The sequence below is a fragment of the Herpailurus yagouaroundi genome, unplaced genomic scaffold (assembly GCF_014898765.1).
Source record: "Herpailurus yagouaroundi ecotype Mexico unplaced genomic scaffold, PumYag 203, whole genome shotgun sequence".
Lineage (NCBI taxonomy): Eukaryota > Metazoa > Chordata > Mammalia > Carnivora > Felidae > Herpailurus > Herpailurus yagouaroundi.
Genome location: NW_024412434.1, coordinates 18,519,359 through 18,542,191, shown reverse-complemented (window position 1 = coordinate 18,542,191; position 22,833 = coordinate 18,519,359). Strand labels below are relative to the sequence as shown.

The window sequence follows — 22,833 nt, the reverse complement described above, 5'->3', positions numbered from 1 at the left end:
ACACACACACACACACACACACACACACACACACACACACACACACATCTTCTAGGTGTTTTGTGCTTTTAACTGCCAATAACCGGGAAGCTGGCAGCTGACAAACAGCACACCCCTGGCCGACAGACCCAGTACCGGTGACTCCTCCCTCCCCTCCTCCCACCATGCCACCATCCATCCTGCCACCAGTGACAATACCCAGACCTGCCTGAGCCCAGCTGCGAGGCCAGGGAGACTGGAGAACAGCAGCTGTCCATTCAGAAGAGATGCCGACGGACACTGCCAGTCAGGGACTGGCTTAACAGACATGTCACGAAGGAGCGAGCACGCTGGCCATTCCGACATCATCCCAACCCATCCTCCCCACTCCCAGAGCTCACTATTAGCATGAGCCGCAAGAGCCAAGGTAAGGAAGTACCCCAAGCGTCCGCCAGTGGATGAGCGGATAAAGAGGACGCCGCACGGAGTTTACTACTGTTAGAATTTACAAGGAGGTTAACCTCAACTGAAAGATGGAGAGGTTCATCCCAGAGGTAGGCTCAGGGATGTGGCTCCCAATTCCGAAGATACGGCAGTCCCAAATAACAAACTTGAGGCTTTCTATCACATCCCTCTTAACCCAGTAATGCCATCTGCTGACTCCTCTTACCTGATGATGACGCGGCGTATGTAGCATGGAAACCCTCAGAATTCACTCTAGAATCTGAGACAAACCTCAGCGTCAGAGCATTGCTAAAGGAAGTGATGGGATGTGGCATGGAGGCACCACAGTAGCGGCCTGGATAGGAAAAGGACAAAAAGAACGAGGGATCACGTGGCACATGGCACAGACTGCCATTTCTAGTAAATGTGCGTTTATTAGAACCACAGGAGATGGAAGCAAAAAGAAGAAATCACTATTTGGAGAACTTAAGGCAGGGTCGGTGTTTGGGACAGTGCCCGAGAGTTAAATATAAACTATAAAGACAAGCACAGGAGATATGATTTATAAACATTGAAGGATATCAGAGGGAGGTAAGAAAGATGTAGACAACCTGGGTCCAAGCGGAACGAATGCTAAAATCTCTAGCCAAGTATGGACCCGCGCAAGTAAATGCACTAATGCTTAAAAGCAAAGCATTACAGCCAAAAAAATAAATGTGTGGATGCCGGAGCCAGAATACATGGATTCAACTCCTAGCTCTGCTATTTGCTAGAGGCGCAACCTGAGATAAGTCACTGACGTTCTCTGTGCCTCAGTTTCCCCACTGGAGAAAAGAGACTATCAATAATAATGAAACCTCTATCATCAGGGTATGAGGATTGACCAAGTTGCTATTTATAAAGTTCTTAGAATAGCACTCAGCACAAGTGAAGTGCTATGTAAGTGTCTGTTAAATAATATCCCTTTATCCTTGGTCAAATGCTCACAGATAAACATCGCAAACAATGCAATCAGGACCGCATAGAGCAGAGAAGAATCGATTGCCCACTACTGTCCCAGGCTCTGCTCTGGGCCCTGGAAATAGAGCAACTAGCAAAACAAAGTCCCTCCTCTGATGGAGTTTGTCTTCTAGTGCAGGATAAGAAACTTGTATGCCGAAGCTCAAAGATGACTACCTCATGGAGAAAGTTTAAATAACCTGAGATGATTTTACTTGAAGATACTTCAGAAACTAGACAGCAGCATTCTTTAATTTCACAGGGATGTCCTGCAATCAGAATTCCCATGTGTGTGTTTGTTGCTGTATTTTTTGCTTTGTTTATTTAGTTATTTCTTCCTTCCTTCCTTCCTTCCTTCTTTCCTTCCTTCCTTCCCTCCTTCCTTCTTTCCTTCCCTTCTTCTTCCCTTCCTTCCTTTCTTCCTTCCTTCCTTCCTTCCTTCCTTCCTTCCTTCCTTCCTTCCTCCCTTCCCTCCTCCTTCCTTCCCTCCTTCCTTCTTTCCTTCCTTCCTTCCTTCCTTCCTTCCTTCCTTCCTTCCTTCCCCCATTGCTTCTACTGAGGACAAAACCAGAAGGACCATGCTCAATTCGAATATAAGAACTGGTCATATACTAACAAGAAATTTCTCACGGAATGCTATCTAATGCCAGGATGTACTGAATTTCATTGCTCTCTAAAGCAGTTGCAACTTTTAAATTAAAAGAAAAATACATAAACTGTTCATGTCCTTGAGTGTGAACAAGCTGTGTTTCTTGAGCCCCACCTTCACTCTTGCTATCCTACCCTCTAACTCTCTTTACTTGGCTTATATTGCTCTTCCTATCTGTTGGAACCATTCCAACCTCCAATAACAGCATATACGTAGGTAAATATATAAATACGACCCAGCCAGGGCCACAGACGAGTGCGCGAGCGCTGCGGTACCTCGGAGGGGTGCGTCATCATAATTGCCATCCAAAATTTCTAAAAAGTCTTGTGTACACATTGCAGTGCTTTCAAGTCCAAAGTGGCTGAAGGAGAGGGTGATGTGATTGACTGCAAGAGAAGGAGAGAGGACTAAGAGAGCCCTGGCAAACAAAACATACAGGGAGCGAGGTTTATCCTTTGATCAATTCCTTTGCAGGTTCTCCAGCAGGGAAGCGACGCATTTGGCTCCTCTGAAGAGCGACAGAATCAATGTTTTTTGAAAGTGCTTCCAGAATCTGAAATGCTGATGGTGGTAAATAAGAGGGCCCTGGGGTATGTTCATTCCACGGAGACCATGCGGAGTGCTTGTCGGAATATAGGGTCTTTACACTTTTTGCATCAGCCATTGCTGGCTGACTAGTTTGCTGACTTGTAAATGAGATGCTCCTACCCCCCTGGCACGCACAGCCTAGCTCTCTTAGTTTTACCTGAAGCCCAGAGCCAGGACCCTAGAGGTTTGGAGTCATTTATAAAGAAAGCTTTGAATTACTTGCAAAACAGCAAGTGCCTGGGTGTGTTTTTTCTTTTGCTATTCACCCAGGGTCCCTAATCTTCAGAATAGGATCTTTTCCTATTAAAGTCTTTGAACCAGTGAGATCTTTCATCTAAATGCTTTACAACTCATTAGAAATTATCCTTACAGGCAAAACCGCTCAGCTCAAGGCAGGGGGCTCCTTATCGAAGGCTTAGTTTCTGGCCAGCTGGCAACTTTCTTTGGCTAAGGATTACTTCGCCAAGACCCCAATCATATGCATGGTAATAAACAGATTCTTTTGTCACCTCTTAACATCCCTAGTTAGAAAATATTGAAGTGTTAGAAAATATTGAAGTCAAACTTATCATTTTTTAGATTAGCTAATGGGGCCTCGCTGGCTTAAGTGGATTTGCTTATTGTCACGAAAGTGATTAATCATAAAGCAGAGTAAAGAACTTAATGTCTTTCCTCCATTATGGCTGAAATCATAAATTTTTCCCAAAAACCTCAAGGAAGGGCAGGGCCCCTCTGAAACATGCGGGATGACCCTGGGATCACCCTCTTTGCAATCATTTCGCTTTGAGTCCTGAGAGGTCTCCTCCTTTTCTCTGTCTGTAAAGTGTGGACAGTAATTCTTATCACCAGGTTGTTACCAGGTCAAAAAATATGATTCTAGAATGCTAAAAAGAAAATTATGTAAACGCTCACTTAGTGTTTCTTCCAGGCCGTGTGCTAGAATTTTTTGTAATACATGCATTGCACGAGAGGCCGGGTTTTATAATCGGCTTCCACTTTGATCAAAGATCGATATGCTTATGGCATCACATTCCGAAACTATGAGTTATTAATTTTTCAGTTTTGTGGTTCTTATTAATCATTTAGTCATTTGGCAACTGTCCCGAATATCTACCACACTCAAGGCACATGTGTCAAAAACTATTTGTCAGTTATTTTTGCTTATCCCCAATTTCATGTGCCTGTCAATAGAGCAAGGTTACAGGTTTTTTTTTCTTTTTCTTTTTCCTCTGTTAGGCCTTGAACCTTAAATTTTTTTTTTTTTACTTAAGAATAAACAGTCAAAATTACTTTCCTATCAGATTAGGAAGTGCTCGTTCTTGTGCACATCAGGAATGGGGACTTCCAAAAAAAGAAGAGGAAGGCCATCAATTGTTACCATTGAGGAGACGGGAACATTAGTCATAGATGGACTTTCCCACAGACACCATCCATCCTGGATTCCTTTCCTTTTTTCTTTTTTGTTACTTACATGGAGGCTGAGCTTGAATTATCCAGCTGCAGTTCTGATTGTGTGGATACTTGGCAGGGAACAATGGAGAGGATATAGTATCCGATGAGTCGGTAAGGATGTAGCCCCCACAGGCTGAGGAACACAAACACACACACACGCAAGTCAAATACTTTTGATTTCTACTGACCGCACAAAACAATTATTTGATGAGTAAAAACACAAATGATGTTTTCCTATTTCTGAAACACATGCCCAGGAAGTACTCTGCCAAGGAAGCTGCACATAAACCATGAGAAAGTGGAAATGCACTGTACGTTTATAACAATATTCTTCAATTACAGGAAGTGGGGAGGGGCAGAGGACAAAAGATGAAGTGGCTATGAACTGCTTGAGCCACTGAAACAAAACTCTAGTATGGGTCCACTTACTCCGCCTGCTCATAAATTAGAGGTATAGGGATAATCTGTCTCTGAGCAACTTTATTTATTTATTGTTTGGAAAATAAATAGTCAATTGAACAAGAGTGCATAGGATGGCTGTGTGTTATCAGAGAAACGCAAAACTCTGTGGCGGTGCAGACAGGAGAGTCTGGCCAGCTGGGGAGCGTAAGGGGTGTCTCCCGGAGGAGAGTGGCTGGAGGAGGAAGTGGGGCTGGGGAAGAATAGTCCAGCAAGAGACACAGAGGAGGGTCAGGCCTGCGACTGTGCAGACTTGGCTAAAGTATGGGGCTCCTGAAGGGTGTTGGGGAAAAAAAAAGACTGGGGAAGGTTCCAGGACCCTTGGGTCACATCTGGAGGAATCTGGGGCTCCATTCTCCATGCGATGAAGAGCCAGGACAGATTCACGGAGCACACAAGGGCATGGCTGGAGTGGGGCTTTTGGGAGCTGACTTTGGAGGAAGATGGGGAAAGGGTGGGTGAGCGGGAGGAGGTTTTGTAATAATCCAGAAGAGATCTCTTGGGGACATTGTTTACTATGAAGCAAACCATAAGTAATTAATTAAATGAAAAATGAAATGCGTTAAGAAACTATTCTTTTCTTTGCAGAGTGGCTGATTCATGCACTCTGTCTTGCTCCCAAGTCTACCATGCATCTTTGAGAGACCCCGACCCAGAAAACATCCCTAGCCAGGGCTCTTTGCTGTAGGATACAGGCAAGCTCCAAATAGACCAATGACTAAACAGACCACCCGTATTTGAAATGACAAGGACCATCTGAGTAAAAGTCAGAGGCAAACTGAAGCTGGCCAACAGTTCCTTCCACCTTGGGCTCTATCCCTGACATGGGAATAAAGGATTCATCTCCAGGAACGGTTGGATGAAAGGCAACGGTGAAAAAGTCTAGAAGGATGAACTGAGAAGTGGTGAGTTAAGAACAGAAACAGTGGAAAACAACACCGATTCCTCAGGTGGTTCAGGGCACCACTACCCCAAGGGTTAGTTACCACCAGACTCTACATTGCACGCAAGCCTTGTCATTTATAATTGTCCCAGCAGAAAATCCTGGACAAATGCCAGATAATTTATCTACTCATGAACAAATATGGAGAAACACTTTGTTACAGTGACCCTAGTATTAAAAATGTTCTGAAATATCATTCTGAAAGCTCGAGAGACACACAGATCCAAAGGAAGTCGGCGTCGCCTGTTAGACGATCATAAACTTAAAGGATCAACAGGTGGAATAATTGCAAATCGTAGTTCCTTTGCTCTATTTAAATTGTCGCCTGTTAAGTAGAAAGCTGGGACCGATTTATGAGCACTGGCCTCCTTTTTTTTGTGGCACCAGGAAGGGCACTCCAGAACAGACAGCAGGTACCTCAGGGACACACACAGAGACACGCGGCACTTGCCTTGGCTGAAGTGAGCTCGGAAGCCCCTGCTCTGTCTGGAAGGGCCAGACTGAAATCGCAACAAGAGGCTGTTTCCTGAAGAAACGATGGGGTTAGCCAGCGGCTGTCTTCCACACGTTCTGGCAAGGCGGGCAGTTGTGGGGCTTACGCCGTCATATGCCTACAAATTAAGACAACAGGGTTAATAGTTCAGAACTTCAGATTTACATCTATGGGGCCCATGGTCCATGGGCTATGTACACATTGGTGAGCTGGTGGAAAGCAATACATTCACCGGATCTAGTGCTTTATGTCATTGTCTCGTCAAATAGCCCATGGGAGTGTCTGAATCATTGGTTATGTCTAGGGAACTTATATGGATTCCAGTGGGAGTTCCTCTGTCGGAGCCCACAATTACATCCCTGGATATTTTACTTTCACAGCCCTCCTTCCCCCCCTGACCTCGGCACATCACATCAAGTGCCATGCCCACAAAATGTACTGAAATGTTTGAGGCAAGAATCAAGATAGGAACAAATAGGTGAGGAAGAAGGAGGAGTAACCATTTGTTTTCAGAAACCCAACGTTTGCCAGAACTTTTTGCTTTCCATAGGATAGTGGTCAAGAAGGAAGAATATTGGCAGAGTTCTTTCAAATGATATAGTGAGTGAGCCTAACTCAGAAAATTATCTAGTTAATAAAACAAAAAAAAAAGGTACTAGGTTCTATGTCTGCCCAGGGCTATGTTGGGACTTAGCTGACCCTCCAGACGTACTGATGGAATAGAGTTGACATTACATGTACCCAAATCACTGTATGGGTTTGTGAAATTGAAACTTGGTTAATTTCCTTGGAACTCGGTGTGTCTGGTGTGCAGTTTTTAACACAGTTATGTATAAATGGGGGAAGTGAAATCCTTTTCTTTGGATGATAACAAGAATGGCAACCATTCATTTAGTGCTCACCCTCTGCCAGCAACTGGTTCAGACCTTCACGCACACTATCCATTTCCTTTTCCCCAATTGTCCTCCATTTTTAAGAAGACAATTGCTACACAGAGACAAAATTGTGTGGCCGACTTCCACAATTCCTAAGAGGGAGCAGCTCATGTTAAACCAGACAACTAGATTCTAAAATTCAGAATTGAAACTCTCATATTGTTTAATGCAAGATACCAATTAAGCAGGATAGGATCAACTGTCAACTACCAGAGTGGGATTAAAACATGAAGTTAGGATACGGCTGTTTCACCCAAGATAAACTGTCATTTATATTTCATAAGAAACACTTGGGGAAAAAAATAGAAAATTCGGGGATTGGATGCAAAGAAAGTTCACACAAATTATTTTAAAATATCTAGTGAGGATTATAATCACTGTTCTCTCTAGCACATAAGTATGAGTGGGAGGCAATTCTCGGTTTAGTTCATCATAAGCACATGAATCAAACATCAATAAGATGTTTAACTCTCTACTGAGGGGCTAAAACTTTTACAATACTGAACTTTAAATAAATGTGGTTCTAGAACACCATTTCTTTCTTTTTTTCTTTTTCATTGCTTTATTTAATGTTCGTATTTTAAATCCACAGGTCCAATAAATAAAACCTTAAAACTGATTTTTATTTAACATTTTTTACAAAATTTTTTTTTTAATGTTTATTTATTTCTGAGACAGAGGGAGACAGAGCATGAGTGGGGGAGGGGCAGAAAGAGAGGGAGACATAGAATCAGAAGCAGGCGCCAGGCTCTGAGATGTCAGCACAGAGCCCAATGTGGGGCTCGAACTCACAAACTGTGAGATCATGACCTGAGCCAAAGTCGGCCGCTCAACATACTGAACCACCCAGGCGCCCCGGCCTCTATTTAACATTTAAAGATTGATTACAAACTCAGTTACATTTTCTTAACGAAGTCAAATTATAGTTTTCAATCTAGTATGACTGCTTCTATTGAACATGTTGAACACCATCAATAATAGTCAAAACAATGTATAAATCAAGGGGCGCCTGCGTGGCTCAGTTGGTTAAGCATTCAACTTTGGCTCAGGTCATGATCTCATGGTTTATGGGTTTGAGCCCCACATTGGGCTCTGTGCTGACAGCTCGGAACCTGGAGCCAGCTTCGGATTCTGTGTCTCCCTCTCTCTCTGTCCCTTTCCCCACTCACGCCCTCTTTCCTTGAGTAAAAATTTATTTTACTCAAAAATAAATAAAAACTTTAAAAAAAAAACAGTGTATAAATCAAGATTACAAAACCTCGTTACTACATTTATACTTCAACCTACTCTCAAATGTTACCAGCATTGTTTTAATCCAAGACTTTATTTTTGGTACACTTGGCTTTATACTTTCCGAAGGTGATACAGCTATAACATCCTTAGAGTTCAGTAATGTTAATACTGTCTTGCTTTAAAGAATACCTTCCTAGAACGCCTTGGGAGTCTAGAGAATATGCCAATTGACTCTTGGTCAAGACTATCCACACGAGACTATTTGCTTCTCTTGGGGTGATGTGTTTGTTTAGCACAGCATTTCTTATACTTCAGCAGAACACTGGGGTTCTGTGAGGTATACAGACTCCCCCACCAAAAAAATACCACCAACAAAAACAACACATACACTAAGAGGATTTTTACAAGTCCATACACTCACAAAGGCAAGACTCTTTTAGTCTCCTTTATCTCTCCCCAAACTCAGAGGCCTAGTGAGTAAGTAGGTATTGTTCCTTCTTTTCTAAATGGCTGCAATCCTCTTAAGGCAAAAAAGTAAGGTAGAAATTTAGGGCTAAATGGTTCAGAAAGTCATAAGAATGAGCCACTTCCCAGGGGATCCTTTGAATGGGCACATCTTCCAGGATGTCTATGTGTTTCTCAGACCTCCCTCCCCCAGAGACCCTGGAATCAAAGGGCCTTGGTTGCTGTTCATACGGCTGGAGCATTGCTTTTCAGGAAGTGGATCTGAGGTAGAAGGTTTCCAGATGTCCCTGAATCAAAATTATATACCACTGAAACACTACATTTGATTAGCACGTTGTAATTTTATAAGGACCATCAGAAACATCCTAATCTAGTCCTCAACACCATGTGATTTTTTTGTTTGCATGAAGAAAATGAGACTTAGTGTGCTAGCTATTAAAGTATTGCCTCATCCAGTGTAAGCTAGTGACTAATCCGAGTTCATACACACAGTGAGTAGAGTCAGGAACTTACGTCCCCTGTCTCCAAATTCTATATTATATCTTGTCACTTCTCTTTAAAATGCTGGCGATAGGTATTAAGATATATATATCCAGTTGTTGCTTTATGAAAGTGCAAGACCTCAGATTAACAAGGAAACAACTGATTTTTTAAGTAGTTTAGAATAGCAATTCTTTTATTTTAGATGGTTCCTAACTCTTGTAATACCAAATAAATTTAACTTTTTTTTTTTTTTTGAGAGGGAGAGAGAAAGGGAGAGTGGGGGAGAGGGGCAGAGAGAGAGGGAGGGAGAATCTTAATCAGGGCTCCATGCTCAGCGCAGAGTCTGACGTGGCACTTGACCTGACGACCATGAGATCGTGACTTGAACCGAAATCAAGAGTCAGATGCTTAACCGACTGAGCCGCCCAGGCATCCCCAAATCAATTTAACTTTTAATTTATAAAATTATAAGAAAAAAACTGCAAGGAAGAAAATATGAGAAACCTTGATCCCATTTATTTAAAATTCTAAAGTCATGGAAATTATCAATATGCATTTCCCCTTACTTCCATTTAGTTCCCAAGGCAGACCTAGCAAATTATATTACTATTGGAGACACACATAACAGTCACATAACTTACAGATATATAATTCTTATTTAAGTCTACTGCCAAGAGTTTGCTAGGCCTGAGAATTGGTTTTCTGATCTGTTGCTCAAGTGGTAAAAGTCAGAGAAATATACCACCTGCCCCCCCGCCCTCTGCAAAACCGGTACATTTCCATTAACTCATTTCTAGATGACATTAGTAAAATTTTGAAGTTGAATCCACAAAAGAAAAAGTAGCCATACCCCTGAAAGCTCCAACTACTGGGACTCTAAAAACAAAGGCATATCTGGTTGAGGGATAACCTAATTTCTACAAGAAGTTAATCGGTCCCTTCACAAAGTACCCAGAGTTTTGTCAAATTTCCCGATAAAAACACACACATTCAAAATGCCTAAACTTATATTTATCACATGAAAATAGGAGACTAAGAGAGTAGACTTGGGCACATAACAGACAGTAAATATTTGATGTATGGATGAGTGCATGAATTACATAGGTAAGAGTATATGGCCTCTAAGAACAGAGGACTAAGAATGAGGGAAAGTCCAGAGTTAGGAAATAGCTGTCCTCCCTCTCATGGATTGGAATGTATAAATGCATAGCAGGCATGACAGTGAGTAAAAGAGGCTATTCACAGTGGGAAAGAGGTCAATTGGGGCTGCTTTCTGGGCAGGCTTTTTACATTTTGGCCCCAATGGGCAATGGAGGAGGGTCTAATCACAGGACATGGCTTATGCCACACACACAACCGCCCAGTGCCCTTCTCACAGGCAGTGCCAATCTTTTGCCAGCACTGCGAGAGAACACGGAAGGCGGAAGGTGGGCAGAGGACATCAGGCCTGTCCCCAGAGCCCAGAGTATTCAGGACACATGACATTATGGCGCTCTTGGGAACCCTCCGCACTCTAAGCTCTAACCAGAAGTTAGAGCTGAGCCAAACATTTGTGTACTTGCACAAACATTTTAATACTTGATGCTTTAATATCTTAAGGAGATCTGAGAAACCTTTTTTTTTTTTTTTTTTTTTTTTTTTTTTTTTTTTTTTCAGAGTTAACACGTGTCGGCTCCGGCATAAAGTGACATTGGGGTGGGGAGCCATTCGGGTACAAGACTAACGGTCCTTTGTGATGACATTTATAGAGGCCTGGGTCAGGGTCCTAAGCACTGGTAATTCGAGAAAAGAGAGGGAACTTCTGCCATCCCATACACTTACTGATGATAGAAATAAGTGTAACCGACACGAGTGTAAAGCTCGGACTGTTCACCAGAATTAAATGAGTACAAAGATACAAAGCCCTCACAACACTTCCTGGCACACAGTACGTACTTGAGAGATATAAGCCTCTATTTGTAAAGGGAGACAAAGAGAAGGATAAATTGCTCTGTATGAAACGAACAAAAGTAGGAAGCTATTGCAGCAAAACCAAAAAGAGGTCTGAGAGAAGGGGTTTGTCCAGCAACACGGATGAGGCTGGAACATAACCCATGGATAGTACCAGCTGGGACTGTTGGGGCGGGGTGGCAGGGAGCGGGGCGGTGGGGGCAATTCTGACCTGGCTCCCAGTGATTCATGTCCCCATGTAATCACCCCACCCCCACCCTGCCCAGGAGTGCGGGCTACACCTAATGACTTACTTCTTCCAATGAAGAGATGAGAGCCACGGTGATGGGATGTCACTTCCATGACTAGGTTACAAAAGAGGGACTGTTCCATCTCGTCAGCTCTTTCTCTTGCACTCTGCACTGCCTGCTTTGATGAGTCTAGCCGCTGTGCTATGAGATGCCCTGCAGAGAGGCCCTCCTGGAGAGGAGACGAGGGAGGCCTCCAGCCCATTTTCTGCGGGGAACTGAATCCTGCTGCCGACTATGTGAGCCAGCTAGGAAAGGGCCAGGTACCCGGCACCCTCATTCTTGGCTCACAGAAACGTTCAATGTTGTTGTTTTAAGGCATTGGGGTTTGGGGATATTTGTTATGCAGCAATCGATAACTAATGCAGGAGGTGTGAAACGAGGGACCGAGAGAGAAATGAACAATGGAGTCTTAAGGATCACTTTTGAACTCGACTGCTCTGCTGCTATTTGCAGTAAACACCTGCCAGTGCTCCAAATAGTTAGTCAAAGTCTACTACACAAAGGAGCCTCAAGATCGTGGTATTTTGGAGAAATTAAAAACAAAGTGTAAATTCCAATATTCTCTTAACAAGGGGGATGGAGAAAGGGAATGGCCACAAGAAGCAAGAGACAGCGGGCTTAAAATGTGAACGGCGGCAAGAAATAGCCATCTGGTTGACCTCCTTCCTTCTCTCTTCACTTCTCCTCTCTCCTCATTTCTCTACATAGAAATCCCTGAAAATATCATGGGAGAATAATGAGTTTCCTAGACCCTTGAGTCTCCTTCTCCTCACCCGGAGTGATCAACCACTGAACACTACTGAGGGAGCAAACATTACTCATGAGCTTAGTGACATGGAGGTCACTGGAGGTCTAATGAGTTGTTTGGACATAATTATGGACAGACACTAACTGAGTGGACTGAGCTGTGTGTGCAAAGGGGAGAAACAGAGGACTAAGTGTTGACACCTTCACTTCTCTTTTAACAGTTGGCTCCTCTAGGGATGGAGGAAGGAGCCATGAGGTAATATGTGCTGCCTGGCACAGGAGAAGTACTCAGTGAATCCAGTTATCCTGTTTTCTTTCTTTGTTTCTTCCTTAGTTCTTTGGAAAATACGGCTATCACAAACTGTTCGGGAATTTGTGATAGGATCCATTAATGTACCAGCTGACTTGGAGATAACAAAGTACCTGACCTCTTTGAGGAAAGGCAATGATTTCAAATACGGGTTCCTCCCCAAACACCTTCCCTACAAAACCTTCCCAGCTCCACAACACAGCTTCATGAATACTCCACAAGTGGAGCCTCAGTGGATGTCCATATCCATGGTTAGTTCAAACCACACTGTTCATATCCCTTCTGTTGCATGGCCTTTGCTGACTGGCTATGCACAGGCTCCAGCCTGTCTGACATTTTCCATCAGATCAACTAAAGCCCAGGGGCAAGCACACTGACCTTCGATTAAAAACACCCGGGAAACACAGGGACCTTATGGTCAGAACACCTGGAAGCATTCTGTTCTTAGGTCCCAACACTTGAGTCCTGGGTCCACCGAGGGTATTTGTTTTCTTGCCAAGGCACTTCAGAAGCCGCTGGTTATCGTTCCATCATCTCACAAATGGGGGTGAAGAATCTCTCCCTCTGTCTCATCATTGTAAAGATCAGGTCAGACAATGTATTGGAAGTGTCGTGTAAAGAATATAGTATGAATGTGAAGGTAAGTTTCTCCCATTCATTATGGGAATCCTCACGCGTATATTTCCAGTAGAATTTGGCAATGCAGAGTAAATGTAAAAGCTAGCACTTCCACGTCAGTATGTCTAACCTAGGGAAACTCTTGCATGATTGCATTCGGAAATATGTCCAAGAACGTCCATTGCTATAAGAGTTGCAACAGCTGAATATTGGAAGCAATTTGCACATGCATTCACAGTGGAATGGGCATGCGACTTGTGGTATACTCATGAAATGGAGTATTGTACGATGGCAAAAAGAATGCATTAGGGGCTCGTGGGTGGCTCAGTCGGTTAAGCGTCCGACTTCAACTCAGGTCACGATCTCGTGGTCCGTGAGTTCGAGCCCCATGTTGGGCTCTGGGCTGATGGCTCAGAGCCTGGAGCCTGCTTCCAGTTCTGTGTCTCCCTCTCTCTCTGCCCCTCCCCCGCTCATGCTCTGTCTCTCTCTGTCTCAAAAATAAATAAACGTTAAAAACATTTTTTTTAAAAAAAGAATGCATTAGATCTAAATGCATTACAGAGTAGACAAATGTTAAAAACAGAATGCTGAGTGAACAGAGCAAATAGAAGGGTATTGTATTTGCGGTATTCCTTGCTTAAAGTTTTAAAACTTGCAAAATAATATATGCTGTATATGAAAACTACAAAAAAATGAAAAAGTATAAAAATAGCCATGGGCGCTGTAAACCCAAATTCTGATAAGCAGTTTCCTCTGTGATGAGAATAGGGAATAGTGTCAGTGCGGGTGACACATGGGACTTCACTGTCTCTTTAGTAATTCCTTTATTTTGGGGGGAAAAAAGAACTTGAAGCAAGTATGGGAAAATATTACAATTTGGCAAGTCTGGACAGTGAGATGACTTTGTTCTTTATACACTTCACATGTATTATATAGTCTATACTTTTTTATATACTTAAAATATTTCATAATAGAGTGTTCACTAAAGAAAAGAGCATTTAGATGAAGAAAATAATAGGGAATGTCGAGTCAGATTCACATATAAATATGGTCTTCATAGCACTATGATAATAAAGAAGTAATCAAAATCGTCAATAATAAGCTAGCGGTTAAAGAAATTCTAGTATGTCTATATAATTGATTAAATAGCCAAGGATACTACTTTTGAGGAGAAACGTATTAAGTGTTAAGTGGGAAATGTAGGATACAAAATGATGTGTGGTATTAGCTTAACTATCTATGTGTACGTGTGTGTAAGTGTGCATGTGTGTGTATGGATAGGTATGTAAGTATAGGAAATAAGCCAAAATGTTTCAGGGTTTGTCCTTACATTGCAAAATTATGGATGGCATTAATTTCTTTTGTTCTTCTTTCCTGTATTTTACAAATTCAACATGAGGAGCACATAAAACTTTTAAATACTGTATATATTTAAAATGTTTAAGTGTGCAGCCAGTCAGACATGTAAGGAAAGAACTCCATACAAAGACAAGAAAATATGTTACTCATATGACAGTGCCGCAGTATCTAAGGCAGATGGCTATTAATGCCACTTAATCTGGTCTTTGCAGCCCGACAAGAATGTAGTTAAACAGATATGGGTTCTGTTTTAAGATCTCCAAGGCATTTGCTAGTTGATTAATATCTCCAACTGTAGTGCAGACCTCTGTCTGAGCTCCAGGCTTATCTATCCAACTGCATTCCAGACACCACTGATCGTGTGGCCCCAGAAACCTGGAGCATCAGTGTCTCAAACTGAAGTCATCTTTCCTCCCCTAATTTCTCCTTCACCCTCATTTCTTGCCTCCATAAATGCCCACAGCAGGTTATGCACTTGGTGAACATTTTCAGTCCCCTCCCATATTTCCCGAATCCAATGGATGTATGTGTTTTGCCAATTCTCTCTCCGATGTATCTCCTGGACCCATGCCACCACTTTCCCGCAGGGGCTCCTCTGGGTGTCGGACCTCGTCACCTCTCCCCTTGGTCACGGCGCCTGAACTTTTCCCTGCCTAAATATGTGTCCCCTTTAACTCAGGCTCCAAACAACTGCCACTGTGGGGCACTCTTCATAAAATGTAAAATCTGATTCAACAAGAAAGCTGAATACCCCAATGATATAAAATACTGCACTAAATAAAGACAAGTAATTGCTGACGCTGCGCTTTGAGGGAAAGAACAGGTGTCTGACTCGGATGCAGTGCACAGCCCTGAGCCCCAAGCCCCCTCCCCACTGATCCAAATTCTGGCTGATGGAATGACTCATGATCACCTCACCGGAATAGTCAGCATGCACAGCCCGAAGCATATGACCCAGGGGGTAAAATGAACAGTAGCTTCCTCAGTAATGTTTGTATTTTCATCTCCAGAAACTGGAATCTATTCCCTCAGATCGAGTTGGAGAGGGGAAGTGAGAAAATATTTCTACTGTATCTCCAATTTTCTTGTTTTACTAAGTTTCATCTTGCTCGAGGAGGAAATAAACCAACTAAATGTGCATGGGCTAAAACTATTACAAACTGGAGGACGAGGAAACTATTTTAATTCAAAAGCAAAAACACACGGTGTGTTTTATAATCCGCAAAGTATGACAGTGTTTGGTCTGAGCTCCAGAGTGGAGCTTTCCCCGAAAACAAATCATGAATGTATATGAATAGATATAAATGTATATGAATATGCTTTTATTGGCATTTTCTGTGACACTACTTTTTTTCTGAACTCATTTGTGAATCTTCTGGAAGGTATTAAAATAACACATTTATGAAGTAATAAAATTCACTGAGATGATATGGTGAAGAATGTGTGAAAACAAATTATATGTTTTAAGATTTAAAAAAATATTTTAAGGTAAGACTGGCCTTTATAACTAATGATGGTAGTCAGCAATGAACTATGGATTATGGATCCAGTTCTGGGTACCTACGGTTCACAATTTTTGAAAAGATAAGACCTTTAACATGGTTTCAGTAGTAACAGAAGCAGTAGCAGGAAAATTGGGAGTAACAATTAACACTTATCTATACCAGACACTATGCTAAATGCTTTACCTTTTAAAAAATTCAAGTTTTCTTACAATTCTACTTTACATTTGGTAAAGTGGAGGCTCAGAAAACAGAACTTGCTCACAGCCACATACTAAGTAGTATAGAGCCAGTAATGAATCCCGTCCGTTGGACATCTGATCAATTATCGTGAAACCAGCTGAAAAGATAAAATCAAGTTTTATCCATGACCTCCAATAAAGACAATCATGGGAGCTCAGGAAATAGAATGGAAGTGTCTCGTTTATTTAGACCTGTAATAAAGCATTCCTACAGTGGCATTTTAGGATTTGGGGCCCCCATGGATTTCAGAACAGTTGGCACCTGTCATGGATTCCATCCCACTGAACATGCATGGGATTCCCAGCACATTGTGTAACAAAGGGCACAGTGTCCAGGGCCAGTACATAACCCTAAGATTTCTATCCCTGATTCCTAAACTCAGTCTTATTCTTTTTTTTTTTTTAATTTTTGTTTATTTTTGAGAGAGAACAGAGACAGAGACAGAGAGAGAGCGCGCAAGCACGAGCGGGGGAGGGGCAGAAAGAGAGGGAGACACAGAATCCAAAGCAGGCTCCAGGCACAGTGCCCAACATGGGGCTCGAACCCAAGAACCGGGAGATCATGACCTGAGCACTTAACCCACGCTTGACTGACTGAGCCACTCAGGCGCCCCTCGGTTTTATTCTTAGGTTCAGATCTAAATCCCCTTTCTCATCCTTCTCTGGTCTAAAAAGCCATAACCTGTCTGGTCTAGAATGGCCTCTTCCCTCACCTGGGCCCCAGCTTACTTTGGTTTTCAACCCAGCCTTTATCTTTGACTTCATTTTTGACTCCTTGCAACACGTGTCTACTGCTCTGGATCACCTTAAAGATTAGCAGGGTGAAAGGATAAGATATCTGGGGTTCAGAAGAGACGGTTTGCATTGCAGGAAAAAGTCAATTTGGAGGATGGGAGTCCCTGAAAGATTTTCACGTGCTGCACGTGGTGGTGTAGCTGCTAACAGAATTCCCATTTTGGAATGGGAACTGTTCCACGATAGAGGAAATATTCAGTGATAGGGAGGGGAATCCCTTAGGAAAATATCCAAGTTGTTCAAGTCATAAGTGTATGTGAGGAAGGAAATGAAAATATTACTCATCATAGCAGCCTTTGGTGGGGGTGGGGGGGATAGGGGGAGGAAGCATGGGGTTCCTCAGGCAGCGGTGTTTGCCAGCCAGGTGTCTCTGAGGTTAAATACCAGGTGACATTCACGGTGGCACATCTCACACATCAGGACTTCATCACCCCTATTCCTTCGTTCTACATTATTGCACTCGGTCCTCAATTTTTACAGATTCTAACCTCGAGCGATTTGTCATCGTTGCAAGCAGGGACTCAAAGATCCCCGGAAATGTCGATAGGCAAAGAAATCCAAGAAGCTCGTTTTGTTTTCACAAATAAACAAGCATTTAGCGAGATTCTGAGCTGAAATGCAAACCGAACAAAACAAAGCCTGTGCCCACAGATTGAGAACTGTGGCTTCCGTTCAGTTAGTCTTTGCTTTGGGGATGTGAATTGTTGGCACCATTCTTGGTGACTAATTTGGCACTGGAAGGCCAGGTTATCAAAGGCAAGTCACAGAATAAAACATTTTCAAGAAATCCGTCAGAGACAGTCCTCAAGTATCAGCTAGAAACAGAAATGAAACTTCCTGTGGGGAAAAGTGAGGGAGAAAGGGAAGACAGGGAGGCAGGGAGAGGCGGATTCTTGTCATGGATTTATTTGTAAAACAATAAATATTTAAAGAATCGCTTCCATCTTCTCTTTGAAGCACTGAGTTCTATTATTCCTGGGTCTGTTTTGGAACAGATCAATGTTTTAAAAGGAAACACATCATGGGTAGTATCTAAAACTAAATAAATAAATCAAGCAAAATACGGATTCTGCGTCCTGTGTCTGCCCTGTTCCACCCAGGGTCTTACAGTGAAACAACCTGCACAATGAGCAGACCAGACATTGTGGCTTTGGGTGGGGGGTGGGGATCTGGTTTTCTTCAAATCACACACTTTGTTTTCTTTCTCCTGGATGGGGGCAAAAAGCTTCAGAAAGAAAACAGTTACTCATCATGTGCCCATTTTTTTGTACTAGGCTCGGTTCGCCCGAATGTATACTTTCTCCGAAACAGAGGCTGGATCTGGACTGTGCTCCGCTTGCTTTTATCTGTTTCTGACTGATTCTCCCAAGGCAGACATTCCATTGTGCTGAGCAAAGAGGATGCTGAAACCAGAGGCGGAAGTCTCCAGGGCCCCGCTGGGGCTGCAGGACCGACCTCTCCCTCTCTCGCACTGAGCTACCACCAGCATTTCTCAGAGATCGATAAGAGCTTGCAGAGCTACGTGGATTTAAGGCTGGGAAGAGAGACTCTAATTAAGCAATTAACTGTCAGTTGGAGGTCACTTTAATACTCAGCCTTCATGAAAGGCAACATAATGGAGCCATTTGCGTGCTGACCATACAGAGTCATGCCCAACCAGTGGGTCCCACTGCTGCCTTAGCAAGAAATACTCACAATGTGTCATTCAGGAGAGCCTGGGGTTAATTACACTAGCCACTCAAAGGGGACAGAGCGGAAAGTGCAAACATATTACCAAATTAGCTGAAACCCGAGTGCCAGTGGAGCTTTCCGATTAGCTCCCCACGATGCCCACCACTTCAATAGAAGTCAGAAAATTCCGTTTCTCTCTCTTTTTTCATTAGAGCAGCATGAAATTCTAGAAAACGGGCTTCTGCGATGTTATCTAAGTTCTCATGCGGCTCAAACTAGTGAGATCGTATATCAATAATTGTGCCAGGGAGTGAACTCAGCACAACACATCCCCAAATGTGTCATCTGCAATTTTCCACTGAAGTACTGACAATTGCAGGAATAGGGACCGCAAAATTCATGCATTCGTTTATTCAGCCCTGCGCCTATTAGCAATTTGTGTACCAAACAGACTGCTGCCTTTGGGATACAAAGACCACTGCTGTTGGTTGGTCATAGGAAAGAGGATAGAGGCTGTGTATTACTGTTCCATTTTAAGATTTTCATTCATTTCTTCTACTCGTTAAATTTTGCCTTCAGTTCCACAAAGCCAGAGGGATGGCTTGGGGTTCCCCGTGGGCTCACTCCGCCTCCTTTTAGGACTGCGGGGGACCAGGGCCTGCCACAGGAAGAGCTCTCTTTTGCTCAGCAAGTGGAGTGTGGAGATGACCTCTTCCCAATGCCAGATCTTGCTCCCCAGGACAGAACCCGAAGCTTAGCTAGTCTGTGCAAATCTGACTGTGACCTCTAGAGCGAACCCACACTGACGTCACCGGACCCTCAGGATCTGTTTTTTCATGTCCACCCTGTGCTCTTCTTCCCACCCACAGACACAACTCCTAACTGGATCCTGTTTCTGTGTGGGTCTCCCAGGCACTCGATTTTGTAAATGGGCAAACTCAGATCCCCCGGCCATGAAAAGAGGGAGTGGTGGAGCCATGCCTGGACACCAGTGCCCAGCAAGGTTGGGCGCATGGTTGACACCGAAGATTGAATGGGTGGATGGAGCCCAGGCCACCTGCCTCCAAAGCAAAGACACCTTCCTCCTCATATCTGGAATCCTAACACTTTTCCTCATATTGACAAATGAGCTCTGGGTTCATCCAAAAGAGAATGCAAATAGTTTTATTTTTTCTCCCCCGATTTCTCAGCTGCCCGCGAGTCTGCAATTTGGTTCCTTGCGTGTAGCCTGTAATTTTTATATTTTACCAGAATACTACCTCTTACTTTAGGCTTGCTTATGTTTTTGTGCCGGCCCTGCTATTAACATCTACCAGGTCTTGATCCTGACCATCCAGACCTCACTTTTCTTATTTTTAAAATAAGAATACCACACACAAAAAATTGGGATATGACAGTAAATTATCTCTAATCTCTCCCCCTGCAACCTTAACATTCTATGTATCTATGCGTTTGCAACTATTAGCCATAATGTCTGTTAAAATTTATATTTCTACTTCTGACAATCCAAACTGTTATAGGAGTTTTAAAAAACACGATGGCTGGTCCCATCCAACCATAATTTACCTTGGTATTTAATAATACACTTGGGCTCTATTAAAAATCCCACGAACACAAACATTACCTGGCAGCATCATTGGCAGCTGAATATTTTTCTCTTTGCTAATGACTCTGTCTCAGCACCGGGACCAAGAAATTAATCTGAATTCTCCAGAATGAATGATGGGCTTTGTGTGAACTTAAGCTGCAGAGATATTATGTAAGATACTGGACTGCTGGGTACGTTTCACACCCAGTGTCCACCTAGCTGTAAAGGATAGATGGTTGGTGCCTCAATGCTTGCGTTCATGAGCCCCCTGGACAACTAACCGTAACTTGGAGCCAAGCTTCCAGCCTCACCAGGATACTGCCCTCCTGGTTCCAAGCTCTGCAGGCCTGCTATCCCTTAACTGGGTCCACTTGGCAACCACACACAGCAGATCTCTACCCCACTCTACCAGAATAGTCCTTCTCCGCGTTACTTTATCTTTTTTGCAAAGGTAATTCATAAATGGTACAAACAAAAAATAACTTATGTGTGATTTCTGTAATTTTCAGTGTGAATAAATTTGCAAATAAAAATTATATGGCTTAGTGTCAGTCGCGTGTTTTAATTTCGCATTCTGAAAATATGAAATTTATAGGATCCCTTTGTCTCTTCTTCAGATCGCCACCTTGAACATGACTGCATCGATTATTCCCTTTGTCTCTTATATTGAGCTGCTCCTCTTCCACCAGTGCCTTGCCTTTTTCACATGGTCAAGCTTCTCCACTTTCCATTGGTCTCGCCTTACCTGTAGGTTATAACCTTTCATCCCCTTATATCATTCACTGCCATCACTTTAGGAAAAAGCTAAGAAGTTCCTGCCCCTTCTAACCTGTTGTGATCTAGAGTCTTCTACTACTATGCACACCCATCCTGCTCCTTACAAGGTCATCAAAGACTGAATTCAGTAGCTTTGCTCCAATCCTCTTCCTAGTTGACCTCTGCTGGATTTGATACCTTCGATCACCCACTCTTAAAATTGGCTTCGCCCCACATTTCTATACTACCGCTCTCTCTGGTTCTCCACCTGCCTCTGAATGCTCTTTCTCAGTTTTCTTTTCCTCTGTTTCTCCATTTGCCCCATAAATGGTGGTGTTTCTCAACGAGTTTATTTGGCCCTTTTCTCTTTAGAAAATACTACTGTAAGTGATCACACCCATACTTTTGTGGCTTAACAGCTACCCAGATCTACAGAAATTAATCATACCTACACATCCAGCTCAGATCCCATCCTGAGCACTAAATTCTTATGTCAAACTCTGTAAGGGACATAGTGTAGACCTCTAAACTGAAAAGTTTCCGAATCACACTCACAACGTCTACCCCTTTACTCACTTTCTAGCGTCATCACTCACTCGTTCTTCAAGTGAATAGTCTTCACTTCTTCATCTCTAACACCCACCTCACCCTCCACCATGTCATTAGCCTATAAATTTCAGTGACTATATGACCACCATGAGTTCTCCAATACGTCTCTTTTTCTCCATGCCCAAGGCCACCACCCCTGATTTTTCCATAGCTTCCCAAATAGCCTTGTTGCCATCTTTCTCTTCCTCTGCCAACCTAGTCTTCACACAGCTGCCCATTATCATTATAAAACACAGTTTTGCGGGATAGAAGGAACATACTTAAAGATCATAAAAGCCATTTATGAAAAGCCCACAGCTAACATCATCCTCAACGGGGAAAAACTGAGAGCTTTTTCCCTGAGATCAGGAACACGACAGGGATGCCCACTCTCACCGCTGTTGTTTAACATAGTGCTGGAAGTTCTAGCATCAGCAATCAGACAACAAAAGGAAATCAAAGGCATCAAAATTGGCAAAGATGAAGTCAAGCTTTCGCTTTTTGCAGATGACATGATATTATACATGGAAAATCCGATAGACTCCACCAAAAGTCTGCTAGAACTGATACATGAATTCAGCAAAGTTGCAGGATACAAAATCAATGTACAGAAATCAGTTGCATTCTTATACACTAACAATGAAGCAACAGAAAGACAAATAAAGAAACTGATCCCATTCACAATTGCACCAAGAAGCATAAAATACCTAGGAATAAATCTAACCAAAGATGTAAAGGATCTGTATGCTGAAAACTATAGAAAGCTTATGAAGGTAATTGAAGAAGATTTAAAGAAATGGAAAGACATTCCCTGCTCATGGATTGGAAGAATAAATATTGTCAAAATGTCAATACTACCCAAAGCTATCTACACATTCAATGCAATCCCAATCAAAAATTGCACCAGCATTCTTCTCGAAACTAGAACAAGCAATCCTAAAGTTCATATGGAACCACAAAAGGCCCCGAATAGCCAAAGTAATTTTGAAGAAGAAGACCAAAGCAGGAGGCATCACAATCCCAGACTTTAGCCTCTACTACAAAGCTGTCATCATCAAGACAGCATGGTATTGGCACAAAAACAGACACATAGACCAATGGAATAGAATAGAAACCCCAGAACTAGACCCACAAACGTATGGCCAACTCATCTTTGACAAAGCAGGAAAGAACATCCAATGGAAAAAAGACAGTCTCTTTAACAAATGGTGCTGGGAGAACTGGACAGCAACATGCAGAAGGTTGAAACTAGACCACTTTCTCACACCATTCACAAAAATAAACTCAAAATGGAT

General features: G+C 42.7%; 1 protein-coding gene across 1 annotated transcript in view; it reads right to left on the bottom strand.

Annotated features, from left to right (window-relative positions):
• Window positions 1–22,833, bottom strand: part of CUBN (cubilin) — a 279,400-nt gene that overhangs the window by 118,895 nt on the left and 137,672 nt on the right. The window contains exons 32-35 of the mRNA XM_040451314.1: window positions 5,965–6,124; window positions 4,131–4,244; window positions 2,347–2,457; window positions 650–778 (exon numbers count right to left, since the gene is read on the bottom strand). Coding sequence (XP_040307248.1) covers window positions 650–778; window positions 2,347–2,457; window positions 4,131–4,244; window positions 5,965–6,124 — 514 coding nt within the window. The remainder of the gene's footprint in view (window positions 1–649; window positions 779–2,346; window positions 2,458–4,130; window positions 4,245–5,964; window positions 6,125–22,833) is intronic.